Source organism: Acipenser ruthenus, chromosome 10 (genome assembly GCF_902713425.1).
Source record: "Acipenser ruthenus chromosome 10, fAciRut3.2 maternal haplotype, whole genome shotgun sequence".
NCBI lineage: Eukaryota > Metazoa > Chordata > Actinopteri > Acipenseriformes > Acipenseridae > Acipenser > Acipenser ruthenus.
The window spans coordinates 9,953,892-9,975,655 of NC_081198.1; the positions used below are offsets into that span (position 1 = coordinate 9,953,892).

General features: G+C 35.4%; 1 protein-coding gene across 6 annotated transcripts in view; it reads left to right on the forward strand.

Annotated features, from left to right (window-relative positions):
* The window catches only part of col11a1a (collagen, type XI, alpha 1a), an 88,833-nt gene extending 67,448 nt beyond the window's left edge, over nt 1-21,385 (forward strand). For all 6 annotated transcript variants that reach the window (XM_034021985.3, XM_034021994.3, XM_034022002.3 and 3 more), the window contains 21 exons: nt 287-340; nt 572-625; nt 728-781; nt 1,727-1,780; nt 2,789-2,896; nt 3,168-3,221; nt 3,647-3,700; nt 5,616-5,669; nt 9,770-9,823; nt 10,195-10,302; nt 10,534-10,587; nt 10,710-10,763; nt 12,700-12,807; nt 12,936-12,989; nt 13,096-13,131; nt 13,248-13,301; nt 13,625-13,868; nt 14,343-14,455; nt 17,945-18,013; nt 18,974-19,207; nt 19,620-21,385. In XM_034021985.3, the coding sequence (XP_033877876.1) occupies nt 287-340; nt 572-625; nt 728-781; nt 1,727-1,780; nt 2,789-2,896; nt 3,168-3,221; nt 3,647-3,700; nt 5,616-5,669; nt 9,770-9,823; nt 10,195-10,302; nt 10,534-10,587; nt 10,710-10,763; nt 12,700-12,807; nt 12,936-12,989; nt 13,096-13,131; nt 13,248-13,301; nt 13,625-13,868; nt 14,343-14,455; nt 17,945-18,013; nt 18,974-19,207; nt 19,620-19,766 (1,815 nt within the window). In that variant the 3' untranslated portion in view covers nt 19,767-21,385. The remainder of the gene's footprint in view (nt 1-286; nt 341-571; nt 626-727; nt 782-1,726; nt 1,781-2,788; nt 2,897-3,167; nt 3,222-3,646; nt 3,701-5,615; nt 5,670-9,769; nt 9,824-10,194; nt 10,303-10,533; nt 10,588-10,709; nt 10,764-12,699; nt 12,808-12,935; nt 12,990-13,095; nt 13,132-13,247; nt 13,302-13,624; nt 13,869-14,342; nt 14,456-17,944; nt 18,014-18,973; nt 19,208-19,619) is intronic.
* Nucleotides 21,386-21,764: the final 379 nt, after the last annotated feature.

Genomic DNA, 21,764 nt, shown 5'->3' on the forward strand with positions numbered 1-21,764 from the left:
TATTTATATTGTACTACTTCTATAGTCTTTGCAGAAAATGGTTACTTTCTCACTACACAAAGCATATGGTTATGCTACTTGTTTTCTGTGTAGGAACTAAGCTTGAATTACATGTAGTCATAGTGTGTAATTATGTAGTAATGGATTTTGTTTGCCCTTTACTGTTCACTTGACAGTTGTATACAGAATATAGAACATATTCCACTTTGACCCCTTCTTTCCAGTGTTCAGACCTTGCTATGACTTTCCAGTAGAATTGTTTGCAACAATTTCTTATTCATTTTAGGGTCTTCCTGGTCCACCAGGCGAGAAAGGAGAAAATGGAGATGTTGGTCCAATGGTGAGTATTTTTTTTTTTTCCCCTCTAAATACTAGTGATTTGGGAGAAGGCATAACATTACTGGACCACCATCTCTAAGGACCATTTTGTGGATGCATACTTTTTAAAGAAACTTATCTGCATTTTAAGAAACATTTCTGTTTACAATGGCTGTCAGGTGCACATATTACATTTCTTAAAGAATGCTAATACTTTGAGCCCTACCTAATTGATCTTCTTTCCTTTTCACAGGGTCCGCCTGGTCCCCCAGGCCCTAGAGGTCCTCAGGGTCCGAATGGAGCTGATGTAAGTCAACCACATTAATGAACATTTCTGTAAACTGTTTGTTTTTGCTACATGAATTTTATGTAATTAAATTCCACATGCTTGTATGCCTCTTGTTGACAGGGTCCACAAGGTCCCCCTGGTGGCCTGGGTTCTGTTGGAGCAGTTGGTGAAAAGGTAAGCGCCCATGTCTTGCCGTTCTGCATTCCAAACAAATATCTTGGTAAAACTACGCAAAGGAATATTGAACTTAAAATAGTAACAACCAGCCTAGACATACGAACAGTGCTGACTTTGACATATTTTGTTATACTGTTGTTGGCAATTCTTTTAAGTTATTTTAGTGCTTTCATTAATTGCATTTGAGTTTCTGCCATACTATTAATAATTCTGTTTTATAATTTAACACGAGCGTTCCATTTTAATTACATTTGACAGGCTACTCCCAATACCTAGTGGGTGGCTCAAATTAGTGTACAGAAATATTAAACATGAAAGCCATTCTCACTTTAAATCATTAAGCCCCCCCCCCCTCCCCCCTCCAAGAATAGCTATCAGAATCATAGAAATTTACAAATATAAAACACTTACCATAGGCCAATACTGTAGGCCTGTTTGTTCCTTCTTTTGGCAATGAGCTTCATTAATTGCATTTCATCCCAGCAACTAGTTTACTTACAAGTTTATAGAAGGAATTGCTGCTGCTAAAATGTATTATTGGCAGAGGGCAGATATATGTTAAGAAAATATACTTTTTTTTAAAAAAAAAACCTTGGTTGCCTCAGACTATGTTGTATATTAACCAGCGTTGACTGGTCAGCCATTGTGTGCATAGTAATACATAGTGCATAGTAATGCTATTGTTAACCACAAATATGGTCCCCCATATTCCTGAAACCTGTTTTATGCTTCTTTTTACCATGACAGTAATAAATGCTCTAAACTACTACTTTTCTTCTTTATAGATCCTTTAGCTGCTGTTTGTATTGTTCACAGTGTCTAAGTATAATCAAAGCTTTCATGAAGAACTTATTTGCAAAAACAAATTAAGCATTGTACATCCTGATTGATTTCACTGTAAAAGTGACCTAAATGTTTTCTTTCTTGTTCTTCCTTGTGTAGGGTGAGCACGGTGAAGCAGGTAACCCTGGACCTCCGGGAGAATCAGGCACTGGGGTAAGTTAAACTAGCATGATAGTAAAACAGAATATTAATTTAGCAAACTGCAATTATCACTCCCCCCTAAAAAACTCTTGCACCAAAATAAGGGATGACTATACCCATTTAGAATTTCCTTCAGTTACTTCTAGTAGTTATTCCAAGCTAAAGGCATAAGCTAAAGACTTTTCATATTATAGACATTGTATTAACTGTAACCATCCCTTCTGTTCCACATGTATTGTGCTATTATAATGGTTTTACAACAATGTGCTTCCCGACAACTGTTGATTTAGCTTTGACCCATTAAAATGAATTCCTGCAACAAGTACAGTACAATGGAAAATAAATAAAACATTCAGAAGAAAGACATGGACATTCAGCCAAACAATGAAGAGAACTTGGAAACAATGACCAATAAAAGAGCAATAAAACGAATATACAAGTGGAAAAAAACACTTGCTGATGCAATCTTCACAGTCATATTTGTTTTCAGTGGGAGAAACAAGAGAAATGAAATAAAACAATACCATGCAAAATATCCCCTATACATGTTTATCTGAGAATTTTAATATAACCCCCCTTTTGGTTTACCATCACTAATGTCCTGTATAATATTTTCACTCAGCATAGGTTTTGTCAGCAATAACACACATAGTATAGCTGCGTGGTTCAAGCACTGCAAGTCTGCCAGCAACCCACCCCCCAGTTTCCTGCGCACATACACTGGGTGTGGATGGTGGGGTTATATTTTTTTATATTTTGAAAATATACATAATTTCAGCACTCGCGGCTGTGCCACTCATGCATTACAACCCAAAAACAACTTGAGACATATATTATTGTGTGATAATATATTCTCTGACCCATACATTAAAAAATGATTCATATATGTATAGAGTTACACTCACACCATACGTGTGTAAATGTGTATATCCTAGTTTTAAGATTAGGATTTCTGATGTTGCTCTGAATAAACAGCAGGGATATCGTGGTTAATGTCATTGGACTTTCTGTCTGTTGCAGGGTCCTAAAGGAGAGAGGGGAGAGAAGGGCGAATCAGGTCCACCTGGAGCTGCTGGACCAGCTGGTCGCAAGGGACCTCCAGGAGATGATGGTCCCAAGGGTAACCCTGTAAGTACACATGTGGAGTAATGGAAGAAATTCTAGGCTGTGCAACAAAATCAAATTCCAGGCTTCTCTGCCATTATTCCACCTTCAAAATGCCACTGCTCACACTGTTATTAAATGTATATTCATTTATATTGGTTTTCAGTAATGTCCCTTCCGTATCATTATCCAGAACAAAACAATTCAAAATATTAACGACGGAGGATCATGAAATGGAAACATAACCTGTTCCTGTACCTGTTTTAATCAGCATGTATCCTGATTTTTAATTTAGGGTCCAGTTGGATTCCCTGGAGACCCTGGTCCCCCTGGTGAGGCTGGTCCAGCTGTAAGTAAAACCTCAATGAATACTGTATCAATTTTAAAGTCATAGTATATGGAAACCAAGACTAATTATGTACAGTATACTAGTGTCAAAACACAGCCGAGCAGATCACATTAATATCACACATGCTACGTATATAATTGTATAATTCATACTATGTAAGCCTTTTTAGATTAGAATATAAATAAATCATTTTCTAAGGCTTTGTAAAAAAAACTGATCTTTGAAGGTACTTTGATAAAGGGTGCAATGTGTATTATTTTTTGTATTTTGTAGTGTAACACATGATGTACTATAGTTTATCATTGATGAAACAATCATATTGCCATTCTACACAAAAAAACTCTGTTCAGACAGAAAAGTACAGAAAGATGAAGTTTAAAGATGAAGTTTAAAGCCATGAAATAATTTGTGTTGTTTAATTGCAGGGCCAAGATGGGTCTGGTGGAGAGAAGGGAGACGATGGTGAAGCTGGTCAACCTGTAAGTATGAATTATTATTATTATTATTATTATTATTATTATTATTATTATTATTATTATTATTATTATTATTGTTGTTGTTATTTTGAGTAACAATAGATCAGGCAACCAGTGGACTGTACATTCAATCTGCAGTCTACTCTCTTCTAACACACTGTAGATTGAATGTACTGTGCAGTATATTTGCCTGACAGTTCATTTAACCTTATAAATTGTATAGAATAAAGAATTGTTATTACCATAACAATGATTTGTAGTACCTTGCATTGAAATTTGTCATGTAAGGTTGAGAATCTAAGTTGCACAATGTAACTGTAATAAAATACTTCAAAAAAGACATGCATGTTAAGTGAAGTGTAAGCTTAACCGTAAAATGAGAAAATGCTTTTGAAGTTCAGGATTGAAATATTATTTATAAGCCTTGAGAAGTGTAAAAGTGTTTAAGATATTTAAATATGTATTTATACTTAATAAAAAATAAAAAAAGTTTAGATTAAATATATCAGATTGTATATATAACATATGCATTGCAGTCAATGTACTGTATGTAATATCTATGCTTTGGTAGATACTGTACTTTCTAATTATCACATTGTAGCATTTAACTTGACTGCTTTGTCAACTGTTCTTTTAAAAAAGCCTGCCATTTGTTCATAACTGTGGTACACACTTTGATCTCGCTGCACTAATGGTGCAATGTATTGTTTCTAAGTGTGTTTGTTTTAGTGCCCTGTGAAAGGGTAGCGTTGCAGGCAAGGCTAGTGGCAGGGGATAGTAGACACAGGAGATTGCAGTTCAGACGCTTTCTCTGCACACTTTTATTATTACAATTAAACAAACTAAATACAAAACAAAGCAACAGCTCTCTCACTGCAGCACAGCCAGCTGCTCTCAGTCCTTCCATAACCAATGCACAGAGCAAACAAACTGGCTCTTCTTTTAGACCATGTGGCCAGGTCTAATGGCAAATGAATCAATTAGAACCTGGACACATTATGCACATATAACCAGTCCAGCCACATTTTCACATGCTTGGTTTGTAGTTTGAATCCCTGCTATTACAATAATACAATAATTACACACACGGCGAATGTACACATTTACATGTGCAGGGTCCCTGCCCTGCCAAACAAACAATTCAGTATTTCTAGCAGCTCAATATTAATTGTGGAAGTAGTTGGAATGTCAAACCCAACACAAGCTGGTCAGAATTTGAACCTCCAAATGTAAAAAGCTGCAAGGTTCTTGAGAGGGCATATTTGGGAAGCCACATGGTTTTACATATCTACTGCTTTTTTGTAAGAAATACGATTACAAGGAAATTCTTCCTCTGTATAAACATAGACATATACTGTAGGAGAGAGAGCTATATTAATTCTGGGAATCTCTACCCCTAAAGATGTATTATATCATTAAGTAGGTTACTGAGAGTTCAGAGTCATATCTTCTAGTTATTTTTTTATACAACCATTTCACAGGCCTCTGATAGGCCTGTCACACAATGAGTTACCACGCTACTTAATTTTTGTGACTTTAAATAACTCACATGGACTTAATTACCTTTTGTTACAACAATACAGATCACCTGGAAAAACATGCACGAGGATATAGTTAAAACCTCATCTTCATTATAATAAATGATCCACCTTAGACATTCTGCAGAGAAATCTCAGCGTATGTACTATTATTTAAAACATACCACATATTCCTTTCAGTTTTGGTCAAAGATCTGTTGACAATGAACACAGAACAAGATAATTGTGTTATTTTTCCTTTGATGTTCCATTAAATGAATTACGAATGCACAGGCAGGGCTTTGAAGTGCAAACTCAGCATGTCTGTAAAGAACAGTACTCTTGGTCAGTGTTATTGTTATGTCCATGTAGCTCAATGTCTTTTTTTCCTAACTGTTAAGGGTCCTCCTGGTCCATCTGGAGAAGCTGGCCCACCTGGTCCTCCTGGTAAAAGAGTGAGTAGAACATCCACATCTTTTACATTACAGTTTACCGCATGGTAGAAATGAGCTGGTGCCAGAGGCCATATCCACAGCCGTGCTAAAGGAAATGCTAAGAGCTATTTTCTTAAGGACCATGGATGAGTATAAACCGTGTTGTATTTTGGTACCCCTGCTGTAGGCTGCTAGTGTGGTTAAGAGTGGGTTTATCTTGTTTTTTTTTTGTTATTTTTTTTTCAGCAGTATCACTTCTTGTTATTAGCTGAGGAGCAATATGCACTCTTTAGAAATAAAAAAAAAGAATAATAATAATTGAATCCGGTATATCAGTAATTGAAGTTTAATACAATAATCTGCCTTCACAGGTGATTGGTTGCATAGCATATTTAATTTGCAGTGAATGTTTTACATGACTGTACAAGAGAGGTATACAGACTGATTTTTGTTCAGGTTTCGTGTACTATATTTTAATGACAAAAACAACACATCTAATTTTGGGTGTGGTCATTAAAGGATGGTTACAGCTACAGAAGTTGGTTTAAATGTAAATAAGTTTAGTTGTTGTTTTTAATTCTACCACAACATGTCATTAGATCTCCTGTTTCCTATGGCACACTTTGGAAGCACATTACAAAAAACTGCTGAGTTTATAATGATCTTTTGCTTTGCCACTGAGGGCAATTAGTTGAACTTTAATGTTTTTTTTTTTTTTTTTTTTTTTTAATAAACTACATCATTAAACATAGCTTGGAAGTAGTTAAACAAATACATTCTATCACTGCCTTAAACAGCCTTGTTTGTGATAACATGCTTAATTGGCTCTGCCTGTTTTAAGGAGTACCACACCAGTTTTATTGCATCAGTAATGCCTTGAATAGCAATTAAAGATTCTAATCTAAAACGATAACAATTTAATAATAATCAATTGTCACTATTGTGACAACAGTGATAATGCAGGCCCTTAAGGTTTATTGCAGACCATTTCAAATCTGTTTGATAAGGTTGAAAAATCGAGGATGCAATCCAAGGCATTATAGATTCCCACTTTTGAAGCTATATCTTAAAAATGCTAGAAATGTGATAAAGCTACACATATGTGCTCTTCATAGTGGTACATAGATAACAGCAAGGATATAATAACTAACATTATGTGCATGCAAACTTGATAGAAATGTAAATAGGTTTTTCAATTTAAATAATGGTGTCTAATCACACATGCACAGTATTTGATAAAATAATGAATGAATGAGCAACCAGAGATCAGTTCAGGAAAACTATGGTTCTGAAAGTTGACCACATGGAGCTATTCATTCAGATACAGATGTGAATGAATCAATCTTAAAGCATAGAGATTAACTACTTCTTCAGTGTCATGCTTTTAATGAATACAACTTTCTTTGGCATTATAGTTTCAACTGGGTCATTGTATGAAAGTCTGTGGGAATAAGTCTCAAAACCAGGAAGAAGTGAAGAGAGTGCTAATGGGCTTTTTCTGGATATTAAATCTATGTGTGAAATAGAAAATACAAAGACAGAGTTAGTCTCAAACTCATTTGCTTCACTCAAATAGAACCAGGTTTTGGATGACATATAGAGATAGCTTTCTAATATAATACTGATCTAAGTGGGCTGAATGACAGCAATGTAAAAACAATGGCGTAATGTATAAAGGGGAATTAAGTTGTCATTTTCAGGACATGTACCTGGAGACATGCTCCTAGTCTCCTCATCAAGAAATATTCTATTCGGTTTCTCAGAGACGAATTGCATCTTAGGGTAATACAATTTTATTAACCTTTAATAGATATTTTTGTTCAGTTTTTGACCCGTCTAACGCTTGAAACACCAGAACGGGATACAATGCATAAACTGGCATTGCAATTCATCAATAAACATTGAGTTTGGGACCATGTTCTTTCTAAAATCCTATTTCAATGCAAACTGCCTCCTACATATTTTTCGGTACATTCAGGATTGCAGTCCTCTAAACATGCCTCAATTCTGTGGTGTATTTTCCTATGTGGAAAGCAGGGCTACCTGGCTCAGGCAGCATATTTTTCTCTCAGACATCCAATTAAAGAAGACAGAGTAGGCTAATGTATGGATAGATGTATATAAATTATACACACCAGGCTCTGAACAATGAACAAACTGCTTGTGTACCCCCAAAATCCCTGTCCACACAACCTAAATAATGTGCCATAAACCCACATTGAAACCACAAGGTTGCTGTTCAAATTAGCAATTCATTATAAAATTCACTTGCATTTGGTTGAGAATATTTAAACAAAGTGTGGAAAAAAAACACCAAGACTTCTGACAGGAATTGATATGATAATATCATCAATTCTAATTTGTCTTCGTTAGGCTTTCCTCATTATGTGTTTCAACAGTTCAGCCCCCTAACCCCTTTCCAGTTTGTTTTGTAATGGGTCTAAAAACCTAGTCCACATACCTACCAGCAACGTAAAAAATCCCAGACAACCATATCATTTACCCTGGCAAAGCCCAAATTATCACAGTGCATATTTAAAAAATATGCATATAATATTTTCCCAATCTATGCCATCTCTGATCCTCAAATGAACATTTCTTCCTACCCAGCATATGTCATAACTTGAACAATATAATATAAATATAAATATATCACATCAGAGGCTCAATTACTAAAGACCTGGGGGATATATTAGCAAAACTGCCTTTTCATCACACTAGGAGTTTAAATCCTTGAAATACAAGATAGAATAATTTCTGAAAATCACAGGTTCTATCCTCCACAGAATTTGTAATACACAGTTAAGGGGTTGTTTTGCATTTAAGGTAAAGAGATTTGCTTTCTCAGCATCTTGCCTACAGCTATTTGAAATGAAGTTAACAAGCTCTAGGAGTTAGTGCTTTGAATAACTAAAATGTTTTTTTGCAAGGTTTCATTTTCTACATAAAAAGGCTAAATACATTGTGCTTTTTTTCTGTGTCTTTAAATACCACAGTTTGTGACACCTATACATTATATCAGAACACATGTGATATGTCCTGCCTTTTTAGATTTCCTTTTTAAAATATATAGGCATTATAAACATGAAAAAAACATCGAAAACTACAAAACTACCATGCAAAAAAATCTTTGTGAAAATAGCTATGGCAAGAAAGAGGGTCTCGACAGTTAAAAGGCATGTGTATCTTGTTCCATTGGCGAATGCAACACAACAATCCACTTGATCACAGAAGAGGCTTTACATTTATTTAATCTTGCACTTGCATCTCGATGAGACGATGGTTTCATTAAGTCAAAGGGCAGTTTTTCACTTGGAAGTGATTTTGAACAAATGAAATTACCCAGAGGACATCAAAATAACATAGGTAGATCATTTGTATTGTCCAACCCTGTAAAATCATTTGCTAGTTTCTTCTGTTACATAAAGAAACGGGAGTAATACATAATGCTTAGAACCCCTCTCTGGTGTGAAGACACTGTTCTGAGTGGCCCATTTATTTGGCAGTGCCTGGTGCAGCTAAATGCAGCATTAAGCATGATTAGTAATGATGTACTGTCATTTGTTCTTGCCTGGTGAGAGATAATTATAATTTAGTGATCACAGTGTGATCATTTACATTTTAGCTACAGTGCTTAGTTATTATTGCCACATAGTACCTATGGAGATGTATTATCTAATATGTTCCAATAATTTGTTTTATTTTGAATTTACATATAAAAACAATTAATAGATGATAATAGTGCTTCATTAGAAAAAAATTGATTCAATATAGGACTGAAGTAGTGCAGGCAACTATTTGTTTCTTTGTGAGCTATTAAAGTAGCAGTATTAATGATGCTGGCAAATGAATTTTTAATTGTTTGGTTCAAATGCTGACCTTTTACCTCTTGTTGTTTTCTGACTAGACAACCTCTTGTTGTTTTCTGACTAGACAAACATAGCTGATTGTGGCTTATTGTTATAATACATATATGAAGGGATTTTGTAAGACTAAGCACTTAGGCACTGGGACTCATTTGCAAACCTTTTCCTATGACATTGTATTAATGTTCCATGTAACAATGCAATTACAAACTAGATGACAGTATGATTAACTTTTTTTTCACTTTCATTCTCTAGGGTCCTCCTGGATTAGCTGGTGCTGAAGGCAGGCAAGGAGAAAAGGGTGCAAAGGTACTGTACGAATTAATCACAGCTTTCATTTGTGGCTTCCGTTTCTATATAAGTTATATATTTCAGTGACATGCAGCACTTAAATTGACAGGTGTTTTAATATTTAGTAAAATTTAATTATTCCTAGTTTAGTATTCAAGGACAAAATAAAATGTTGAGAGACGAAAATTATCAATTCCGTCCCAATGAATATGGAGAAATCTGTGCAGGTTAATCAAAGATTCCCCAAAAACTCTACCTGCCACAGAAGATGATGTTCACCAGATGCTGATGTGGACTGTTTGTTTGTGAAATATTATAGTTGGAAGCATCTTACAAAACAAAGCTGTTATTATTTTATTAAAGTGTTATTGTTTTCATTTCAATAACAGGGAGAAGCTGGTTCAGAGGGTCCACAAGGAAAGACAGGCCCAGTTGGTCCACAAGGTCCCTCAGGAAAGCAAGGCTCAGAGGGTCTTCGTGGTATTCCAGGCCCTGTTGTAAGTAGAAATGATCAATATTTTTTTCATAATATGAAGACCGAACACAGAGGGATGATCTTAGACTATGCCCAAGTTCTTCCTGGTGCTACATAACTATATATAACCACCACCTAAGGAGAGGAATCTTAGTGCTATTATTCTTCTCTTTTTTGTTACAATACAAACTGGTCTAAATGTGTAAAATTGCAATCTTTATGAGGGGTCTAACTGTGTGTTATCATTTTGCAGGGTGAACAAGGACTTCCAGGCGCTTCTGGACAAGATGGCCCCCCTGGACCTATGGTAAGATTTTCACACCATTTGCAGGTCTTCTAATGCTTTAATAAATGTGACCCAGATGGGTGATTTGAAACCTGGTATAAGTCTGCATATTTTATTTTTCACTTTTCTTTTTTTATGTTTAGGGTCCACCTGGCCTCCCTGGCTTGAAAGGTGATCCTGGTACTAAAGGTGAAAAGGTGAGTTATCCCCAAAAACCACAAAAAAAAAACCAGACAAGTACATATTGAACTCATGAGCCAAAAAAAATAGATGGTTGCCCTGAAACCCTTGGTGTCTTCTCATTTTGCCAAAGATCAGATGTAGCATGGATATCCCAACACTGCTCCAGTTTGTAAAGATCCTGGTTCAGTGGACTGCACCACAGACCTGGAGTGGTACTTTTCAGTCTTAGGATGAGCAATGGTGCAGGCCGGGCTGAAGTAATTTTGGCAATGTGAACTGCCAACTAAGTTTAACTGGGTTTAACTGCATAATAATAATAATAATAATAATAATAATAATAATAATAATAATAATAATAATAATAAAAACATCCACTATACAACCCCCAATCAACAATGACAATGACAACTAAAGAAATGACTTGAAGTTAACTGGATGAAATTGTAATGTAAAACTTATTACAGTGCTACCTAGTTATAACACAACCTGTTAGTAAGGTCATGGCTCCCATTTCCCCCATAATGCAATTTGACTTGCAAACGTTGGATGAACGTTCCAGATACTTTAAGTGATCCTGGTGATGTTATCCTGAAGTATGCTCGGATAAAGTGTAATAGATACTCAAAAAAAAGAAAAAAAGAAAAAAACACCTACAACACTGATTTTGGTTTATTGTTGTTTTTACTTTACCGTATTTAAAAGCATTTAAGTTGAAAGTGGGACGTATAGTATTATTTTCTTTTCTGTGCATTAATGTTACAAAACAAGTACGAAACAATACAAGTGTGTATTAACATCCTTGGATTCTGTGTTTTTTATTTACAGTTTACAACATTTATTACAACAAATATACAATTTAAATAAGAGTGGTGTAAACTTTAAACTAATGGAATAACAGTTTCTATTATACTGTATATATTGTAACAACCCAGGATTTATACTTTTGCAGGATTGGTCTACGGACCCTGTTGTTTGTTTGTGTGTGTGTGAAAGTGATAAGCTTACCTTAGCCGGGATTGGTGGGTGACATCTGGGGAGGTGGGGACATGAAAGCATATAGAGGGTGCCCACATCAGCGCTGACAGAGCCGAGTGAGGCAACAAGCTGCTGTGTGAACGTGCTGCTGTGAGAGTGCAAGACAGTTTGTTGTTTTTGGTATGGCCCAGGGAATAATCGTCCGAATAAACCATGGATTCAAGTACCTGCAAATTGTGTGTGTCTTCTTCCTTCATTTTCCACCATACGCTACAATATTAATTTGGCTTGTGGTCAATGCAAATCATTTCGGGAACAAAAACGCCAATCTTCATTATAAGGCGAAACACAAATAATGCGGTCTCGTAATTATGGAACCCGACAACCGCGTTATAATGAGGTAGCACTGTTTGTACATTTATTTTCTCCATGTCTAGACTTTTGAAAAATACATAGACATACACTACAAATAAGGCTGTGTGATTCACATCTTGCAAAGTTTGTGGCAGCGAATATAATTATCTATCCAAGTTTAAAGGAATTTAGATTTGTAATCTGCATGCCAAATAGCAAGCATTTTGTTATTCTGCTGGTAAACCTATGTAAATCTTTTCTTTTTTTTGCTGGATTAATACTATAATGGTCATCAACCCTCCATTTTATCTATAACTTTCACCACCAACAGAGCAGTTTGACAGGTTCTGAATTAACCTGCAATAATTACATTGATGGGCCTGATACCACTTATTTTATGTAGAATTCTATAGCTGTGTCACTGCTGACAAGAGAATTGAAAAGATCACATATAATTAGAAATATAAATAAAATGTATAATTAATTTACATAATAATAGTGCAATTACAGTGTTCAGCTACCTGTCAAAATTTGTATCATGTCATAGGTAAGGGTGGCAGTTTAGCCACAGGATTTGTGTGGGGCCTACATGTTGTTAGTATTGTGTGTCTGTCATTATAGGGTCATCCAGGTTTGATTGGTCTCATCGGTCCACCTGGCGAGCAGGGAGAGAAGGGTGACCGAGGTCTTCCTGGCCTACAAGGTTCTCATGGCTCCAAGGGTGACTCAGTAAGTATCCTATTAATTTTTTTATTTTTTTTCAAATATAGCTGTTGTTATTCTTTCAACTTATAACATTTAATTTGATTAGAGTGGGTAGTAACAATTGCCTTTGTTTCTTTGTGCTTGTTTTACAGGGTATCGGTGGTTCACCTGGTCCTCTTGGTCCCCCCGGTCCTCCCGGTCTCCCAGTAAGCTGTTCTCCTTCATTAGAATGAATTGTTTAAATCATGAAACCCTGATTTTAAGGAGATTCATTTTTACTAAAATGTATTTCTTTTTGTTTGTTTAATGTAGGGTCCTCAAGGTCCAAAGGGTAGCAAGGGTTCTTTGGTAGGTTTCTACATTTCGTTTTTGTTTTAGATTAAACAATGTTTCATTGATAGCACAATCCTAAGCCAAATGAAGTGTGACACAGATGTCCTCAAGGTGTTTTCATCTCTTCACAGGGTTCTGTTGGTCAAAAGGGTGACACAGGTGTGGCAGGTCCTCCAGGTCTTCCTGTAAGTGCTCTTTAAAATCCACCAAATAAAAATGTAAAATTCCACTATATTTCTAGCTTGTTTTCTTAAAAAAAAAAAAAAAAAAAAAGCATTGCTTACAGTAGATGCAACTTAATAGGAACAAATAATAACTGCAGAATATCTTAAGGATCCTGGCATCATTTTTACTTTTTCCAAGAAATGGTATAAAATGGAGGTTATTACATTTTTGGGATCAGTCCATAAGATGGGTCTGAGTCTCGATAAAGTCAAAGAATAATAAGGCTGTTTACCATGAAAGTGTCTAGTTTCTAAATAACCGGTTCTGTTACTCATTTCTGAAGGGTCCTCCTGGTGAGGTTATTCAGCCTTTGCCTATCCAGTCTCCAAAGAAGACCAGGAGATCATCTGAACAAGCTGACGAAGCCGGAAATGTCCTGGATTACTCAGACGGCATGGAAGAGATCTTCGGGTCGCTCAACACACTCAAACAAGATATTGAGCACATGAAGTACCCCATGGGCACCCAGAACAACCCAGCACGAACCTGCAAGGACCTGCAGCTTTGCCATCCAGAGTTCCCAGATGGTAAGGAACTTGGGCCATCATAAACAGACATTGGAACATAATGATTGCTTGAGTTATTGCCCAGCTGGCATTTAAAGTACATAGTTTTAAATAGGCTCCCAAGTGGGACTGATAAGAGCATTTCTCCATGACTCAAAATGCTATGCATCTACCTATGGGCCAGCATCAGTCAAGAGACAAGACAGAACACAATGCATTTAAATATGCCACTGCTGCATACACAAGACTGACAGAGCTGCTTACCTGATGTCTTGGCATTTAACATTCATGACATTTCGGGTAAAAATGCACTATTATGCAGTTTCAAAATCTAAACTAATTTGGATTCTTCTGCTGAACCGGTACTGTAGTCTAACTAGCCGTCTAAACCCTGTGTTGGTAGAATGTTGTGTTTGATCAGAGAAGGATAACTGCTCTGCTACATGCAAAAAATGAAAATGTGAATTGAAAATAATGCCTTTTTTCAATGTCTAGGTGAATACTGGATTGATCCTAACCAGGGTTGCTCTGGAGATTCCTTCAAAGTTTACTGTAACTTCACATCTGGCGGCGAGACTTGTATCTACCCAGATAGGAAGTCTGAGGCAGTAAGTTCATTGATCTAATTTATCAAAAGTGTAATCGATGTTTTTGATGGACATAACCCAAATACAATAATCAAATCTTAGCTCCCTAATTAATTATACAAAAGTCTTACATTTAGTGGTTAGAAACATTGGGGTTAAGACAGTGGATCTATAGGTTATACAGAATAAAAGTTAGTTAAAAGTTAGACATTAGTTAGCCATGTGTGTGTGTGTGTGTGTGTTTGTGTGTGTGTGTGTGTGTGTGTGTATACAACATTTTGTGTTAAAGCACACGTTTCACTAATTAAACAGGTGTACACAAGGTAGTGATAATCTATTATAAAAAGAAAACAGATAGATAAATGAATGCACCTCACAATCTGTATGTTGTCAATTATTCATACTGATAAAACAAGGAAAAACAATAATAATAATAATAATAATAATAATAATAATAATAATAATAATAATAATAATAATCTTTATTTTATAAAGCGCCTAAATGCACACATCTCAAAGCGCTGTACAAACACAAAAAACACAGAGAACCATATATACATACAGCATATTAAGAGTATAAATAATATAAAAAGAAATTACACAAATCAAAAACCAAATCATGATAAAAATGCCTGAAAGTAAAAGTGTGTCTTTAACTGTTTTTTAAAAGCATCAACAGTCTTAGCATCCCTGATAGACTGAGAAAGGTCGTTCCAAAGTTTGGCCGCATAGCAGCAAAAAGTCCTACTGCCCATGGAGTGCTTAGTTTTGGGTATTGCCAATAAACCCGAGGATGAAGAACGTAGATTACGTATGGGTGTGTAATGTGTAAGCAATTCAGCAATGTAACATGGAGCTAAGCCGTTCAGATCCTTTTAGGTTAACTACAGTATTTTAAAATCAATCCTGCTCGCAACCGGCAACCAGTGCAGAGAAGCAAGAACCAGTGTAATATGGGGACCCAGTTTAATGCCAGTTAAAATGAGAGCAGCGGAGTTCTGAATATATTGCAGCCTGCTGATAGCAGCCTTGGAGACACTCACAAGCAACACGCTGCAATAATCGAGCCGGGAAGAAACAAAGGCATGAACTAGCCTTTCTGCATCAGGCACAGACAGCATAGGGCGCAGATGAGCAATGTTACAAAGGTGAAAAAAGGATACCTTGTTGACATTGCGAATATGTGACTCGAAAGTAAGGCTGGGGTCAAAGACCACACCAAGATTCTCAACTACAGAGCTAGATTTAACTTCAAGCCCATCGATCACTATGTTTAAAAGAGTCAACATTTCTAAGTTGTCGAGGAGAGCCAAGCAGCATTACTTCGGTTTAATCGCTATTTAATTGTAGGAAGTTTTGCCGCATCCAAGTTTTAATCTCAGTCAGACAATTATCAAGAGCCGAAACAGCCACATTTGTATCAGGTGTGGTCTGAAAATATAATTGTGTGTCATCTGCATATGAGTGAAAACTCACACCATGATGACGTTACTTGGATCATGGTAACGTTATAGCTATTTGCTCCTGTTTTGTTTTTGGTTTTTTTGTAGTCTGAATTTTGATAAAGTAATTATTATCTACCTATTATGTGTTCATTTTTAGCGTGGGTGAAACCAGGGTTAACATTATAACAAAATAATCTCTATGACAGATTAAATTAGCATTTTATAGACACTGAATAAACTTAATATCCTGTTAGGTCATTGCCTTTTATCTTGTAAAATTGTATTGTTTTTAACAGCTATTTAATTTAACTTTTGGTCTATAAAATATACGTCATACCTTTAAATTGTATCCACGTTGTTCTGTATTGTAGGTATTTGTACTCCACTGTCCAATACGATTTGCATTATGGGGCGGTACAAACCTCAGTCATCTATCGGGAAGCTCTATTAGCAATGGTTTCCCGCTTTATAAAAGATACTAATAATGTACGTGTTAAAAAAAACTAATACCCGTAATTGTGTACGTGTTCACTCAGGGTCAGTCACATACTGTGGCGTAAGGTGTCACAAAAATGCTACTGTCTAAAAAAAACTAAGAAGAGTTTTGGGTAGCAAATTGCTACCAAATATATGTTAACTTCGAGCCTTGATATACATATATAAAAATCACTACACAGCATTTTCAAGAAGTTGAGTATTGTTTAAGCGAGGTATTTCAGAATAACGTGCTTGCCTTTTTTCTGTCCCATGAGATTCTGGCTCGCTCTAAAGCAGCACAATGCGTTTTTGTCATAGATGGCTTTCCATAGAGATTACTATGTGTGCGTGCGCATAATCTGGTTTGTTTACTTTTTGCTGTCTAAAACTTTTAAATAGAGCCTCAAGAGCTGCTGTGTTGATTCTGTTTATATATATATATATATATATATATATATATATATATATATATATATATATATATATATATATATCACATATCACACAGAGCTCTTTTTCAATAGCCATATTGCCCATATTGTTGTTTTTTTTTTCTTTTTTTTCTTTTATATTTTTTAGTGCTTGTTTGTCACTGTAATATATACAGGACAACCCAAGCATCCCCCATAGCAGACAATAAAATAATGGCTAATGGTACCTCTTAAATTTAATTATTTAATTTATTGCTAGCTGTTACCACAGCAACCTCTTTATCTCTCACAAAAAAGCTTACTCTCTATTCCAAACACTTTCCATGAAAATACACCTAAATCCTTGCAATCTGTACTTGGGCTTTAGTAAAAGCAACATTCAGTTTAATACAATAGATAGAGTATTGTTAGTCATTTGTTAGACACAGCTAATGCGCAAAGGTTAATGTGCTTAGTTAGCTATTGGTTAATAAATATAACATATCTGCTTGATATACATTATGTAGCTAGCACTATTTCATATCACTGAACTGCTGTATTGTAATGTCTTTAATACAAAGGGCTTACAAACCTTTGACTGAGATAGGGGAACAGTATTTCAGGTGAAGCATATTTCATAAGAAACTGATGTTTCTAAATTAAAACGATGTTTTACATATTGTTGCAATAGTGTACAATGTACTTTTTCCAGTATTTTAATGTGAATCCATTATAGCTGGTAAGCCAGGAACCTTTTTTGCTGTGAAATACTCATTCATGCTCCAGCCTCACAGGAACCTGTGGGAACTGAGCCATGAAATGTCTTCACTTCAGATCTTTCACTAGGGATGACATCCCAGGTAACCTGGTGAGACAGCACAAAGAGTGAATACAATGGGTGTGTGTGTGTAGACCTGTGTAGGGAATTTATCCACCACAGCTGCCATTGAGCAGCCTTTCATGAGTTAAATGACTTTTCTGTTACTGCAATTTTAATATTTTAATCTGTATACGTGCCATGTGGAACAATATTGTATGTTCCGAGGTTTATTAGAATGTATTTAACATACATGTTTTCATTGATCATTTGATTCCCTTGATTTTTTCAGATTTTTATTTTACCACATGTGTGGCCCTTTGCAGTGTTACTAATCTGTCTTGTTTGTTTCAAATAATAGGTCAGAATTTCATCCTGGCCCAAGGAAACTCCAGGATCTTGGTTCAGTGAATTTAAGCGTGGCAAACTAGTAAGTAGACTTAGGGCCATTTTCCATTATACTTGTTCCCAGTCATCTTGTAGAAATGCAGGGCACTAAAAGGTTTCTGTGATCCTTTGTCCATATCAATATTTCTCCTAGTTTATAATCCATTATTACCACTTCATGGATCTTAAGGCATAAAATAGCACTATTTAAATTGTAGCTAGGGTGATTTTTTACCATTTGTGTATTTATTGATTTATTTTTCAAAGCAGTGTTACCTATAATCCAAAATGTCATGATGATGGTTATGCTTCCAAATCTACTTATTAGAAATATTAAGCTGAACTGCTAAAGCAAAATCCCCATAAGAGGAAAACAAAATGCAAAGAAAAAAATAAAAAAATAAAATCATAGCACATCAATTGTAAAAAGATCACATATTTATGAACCCCATAGCTTGCTTTCCTGGTAAATGGCTACAAGGTGTGTGTGTGTTTGGGGGATTTTTTTTTTTTTTTTTAGGAAAAAAATGAGGTTCAAAATGGAAAGGGTCCTCATAGTAAATATACACTTTTTAAAGGAAATATAATTTTTTAAAGGAACTGCGTTTTCTTTTTTTTGTGTTTTCATCACTAACATAATTTCTGTTAATTGACCATTTACCCCTCATTGGCATTTCAAAACCTTTCTGCCTTTTAATGCATTTCTGTTTCTCTATGTTTGAATGCATTATTTACATTTCAAAACCATTTGTATGCAGGCAGTTTGATAGTAGTTGAAAGGCACTTGTTTTTATTACATGTCTTCTTCTTTGAAAGTGTAATTTATTCATGTATCACAACGGTTTGAAGAAATATTTATATTTTCAAACCATGTTTATGTTCCGTACCTCATTTGCATTCAAATGTTAAATCATGCCGGTGTAGACAGCTGTTTCCCTTTTGAAGTTTTTTTTCCACCTCTTTCTTTCAACTTCCCACAAACCTCTTTGCTGTTCTCCCACAGCTCTCATATGTGGACGTTGAAGGCAATCAAATTAACACGGTCCAAATGACATTCCTGAAATTACTGAGTGCCTCTGCCAGACAGAATTTCACTTACAACTGTCATCAGTCCGTGGCCTGGCATGATGTGTCATCCGACAGCTTTGACAAGGCTCTGAGGTTCCTGGGATCAAATGACGAGGAGATGTCTTATGATAACAATCCGTACATCAAAGCCCTCTATGATGGTTGCGCAGTAAGTATTCCGAATTCAGTCATGTTTCTATCATTGTGACAGACCAGAATGACAGGCTCATTTTGTTTTCTGTTAACAGCAAAATCTGTACAAAACACCACTCCCTTTTTTCACTTTGTGTTTTTAGGTGACTACGTTCATAAGAAGAACATTTCTGAAAGCCAGCAAAACAATTGTCAATATAACATTTATCAGTTTGTTTAATGTAACGGTTAATATGATCACTGAGGTGGTATGTGCATTAGAGGTATGTGCATTGGCACAGTATAGATTATTGTGTGCCAACTAATTTTGCGCAATGTAAATATACCCTTTTGCCACACTGTTCTCAAGTGATACAGTTTAAATTAACTCATTACAAAGGTGTTAGGAGCTTTAATGTCTTATCTCTTTTTTTAATTTTTTTTTACAGTTGAGGAAAGGCTATGAAAAGACTGTGATGGAGATCAACACACCTAAAATTGATCAGGTGCCAATCGTAGACGTGATGTTGAATGACTTTGGTGATCCAAACCAGAAATTTGGATTTGTAGTTGGTCCTGTCTGCTTCCTTGGTTAAACTCAGAGCAACGGGCAGATCCACAAGCGAGCTGCGACTTGGTGTCACCAACCCACTTCATGCCACATGCAAGTTTTGAATAAGAATGGTGTAGAGAATTTGTCTTGCCGTGTATGTATGTATTATCTAGAAAATACTTGTTGCCCTTGTAGGGCCAGAATCACATGACTTATACCTGTTATGGAAAACCGTGAAGGACATTTGATGCCTTGGCAAAGAATGGTACACAGGCAACAACATGCGGAGGTCTGATGTGCAGTGAAATGACCGCCTTTTGGATTCCTTTTGGTGCTGTACAAAAATGACTACAATGGTGCTCTGTAAAATACAACAAAGAGGTGCTAAGAAGGTGTATTTTAATAAACTGTAATTATTCTTTTGTACAGTACTGTTATTTCCAAGCCCACTTTCAAAACTTGCATGTGTCTCAGCATTGCATCTGGCTCTTAACTTTAATCTTAGTTTAAAAAAAAAAAAAAAAAAAAAAAAAAGTTGTCAAATGAATACTGTGTAACTGTTATGAAGCAAATAAAGCGAACATTTTCAGTCAAATAAATTCCCTTTTTCTAATTATAATATATCCCCTTTGTATATATTGACCACACAAAGAGCTCTGGGTTATTTGCATTCGCCTTCAAGACCCCTTCTACAGCACACTCAGAGCAACTTCTTCACTAATGTTGTTTCTTTGTTCTACGTTTTAAGCAATCGAGGCATTCAATTTTTGGTGCTATACCTCAAACTTTATAGATAATCTGTAAGATCCCAAGGACGATATACCCTGTATATACCTTGATTAAAACCATTATGTTTGGATTTTTTGGGTGGGGGACATTTTTTAAGATTCAAATTAAATGTGTTCAAATCTTTTGTGAATTAAACAATTAGCCTTCTAGATAACACCTTTTTGTATCTAAAAAAAAAAGTGTTTTAATGTGATTTTCATGGTTCATATAAAAAAATTAAAACTGGATTCTATACAACAATGAATTGAATGTGTGCATTGTTTGCTTGCATACTGTGTAAAATATATGTACAATAGTATAGTTTAACCTTATTTTATAGTGCCTATCCATTTACCTTTCAGAAATATATTGTTTAATTATATTCCAAGATGAGAATACAGATGCCATAATATGTCTAGGTCATGTGATTCTACCTAGTTGCTAAGCAACATGTGAGGGGACTGCTAACTTCAGAGCTTTCTGTATTGGACCCAAATCTTTGTCATTTCTCATACAAGATCTTTTTAATTTAAAGCTGTTTTCTTCCCTTCTTTCTGCTTTAGTTGTCATGGCAGTAGAAACAACATTTTTTTAACACTTCAGAAAATTCCCTTTTGTAATTATTTCGATAATATATGTAAGACTTGAAATAAATGTTTGGTAACTATTGCTTTCTGAGTTGTTAAATTAATTGGATTAAGTTGAAACCATATTATATTTGGCTATTTTTTAATTTGTATTAAAATGTCTGACATAATGCGTGTAAACTAAGGTACAAAAGAACATTCTATCGTAATGCATTTTCATTTATTTTCAGACCAAAGTTTGTAACTGTGAGCATCAAAGACAAATTTAAGAATTTCAACAATAAAGATCAAGTCTTGTCTATCTAGATTAGTCACTCATCTTTTCGCATCACCACTCAGTAGTCTTCACAGCAAATGTTGTTCAAATGTATCTTTCTACCACCTTAGAAAAGGATAATGAACAAAACAGATACGAGATGAGATCCGTTTTCCACACATCATTTTTTAATTTTACATATTCTAACCAAATGTCATAATTTCATATGCTAGAGACTATACCTGATGAGTCTATATTATTCAGGAACGCATCTTGTCAGTTTGTTACAAAAACTGACTTAGTCACTCAGACAGCATCTACAGAGTGGACAATTTAGGGCAGTTAGGGCACTGATGATAGATAGTATTTTTAAATGTGACCTTTGAATCAAACAACAGGCAACAATAAACATGACCACCTGAATTTATAA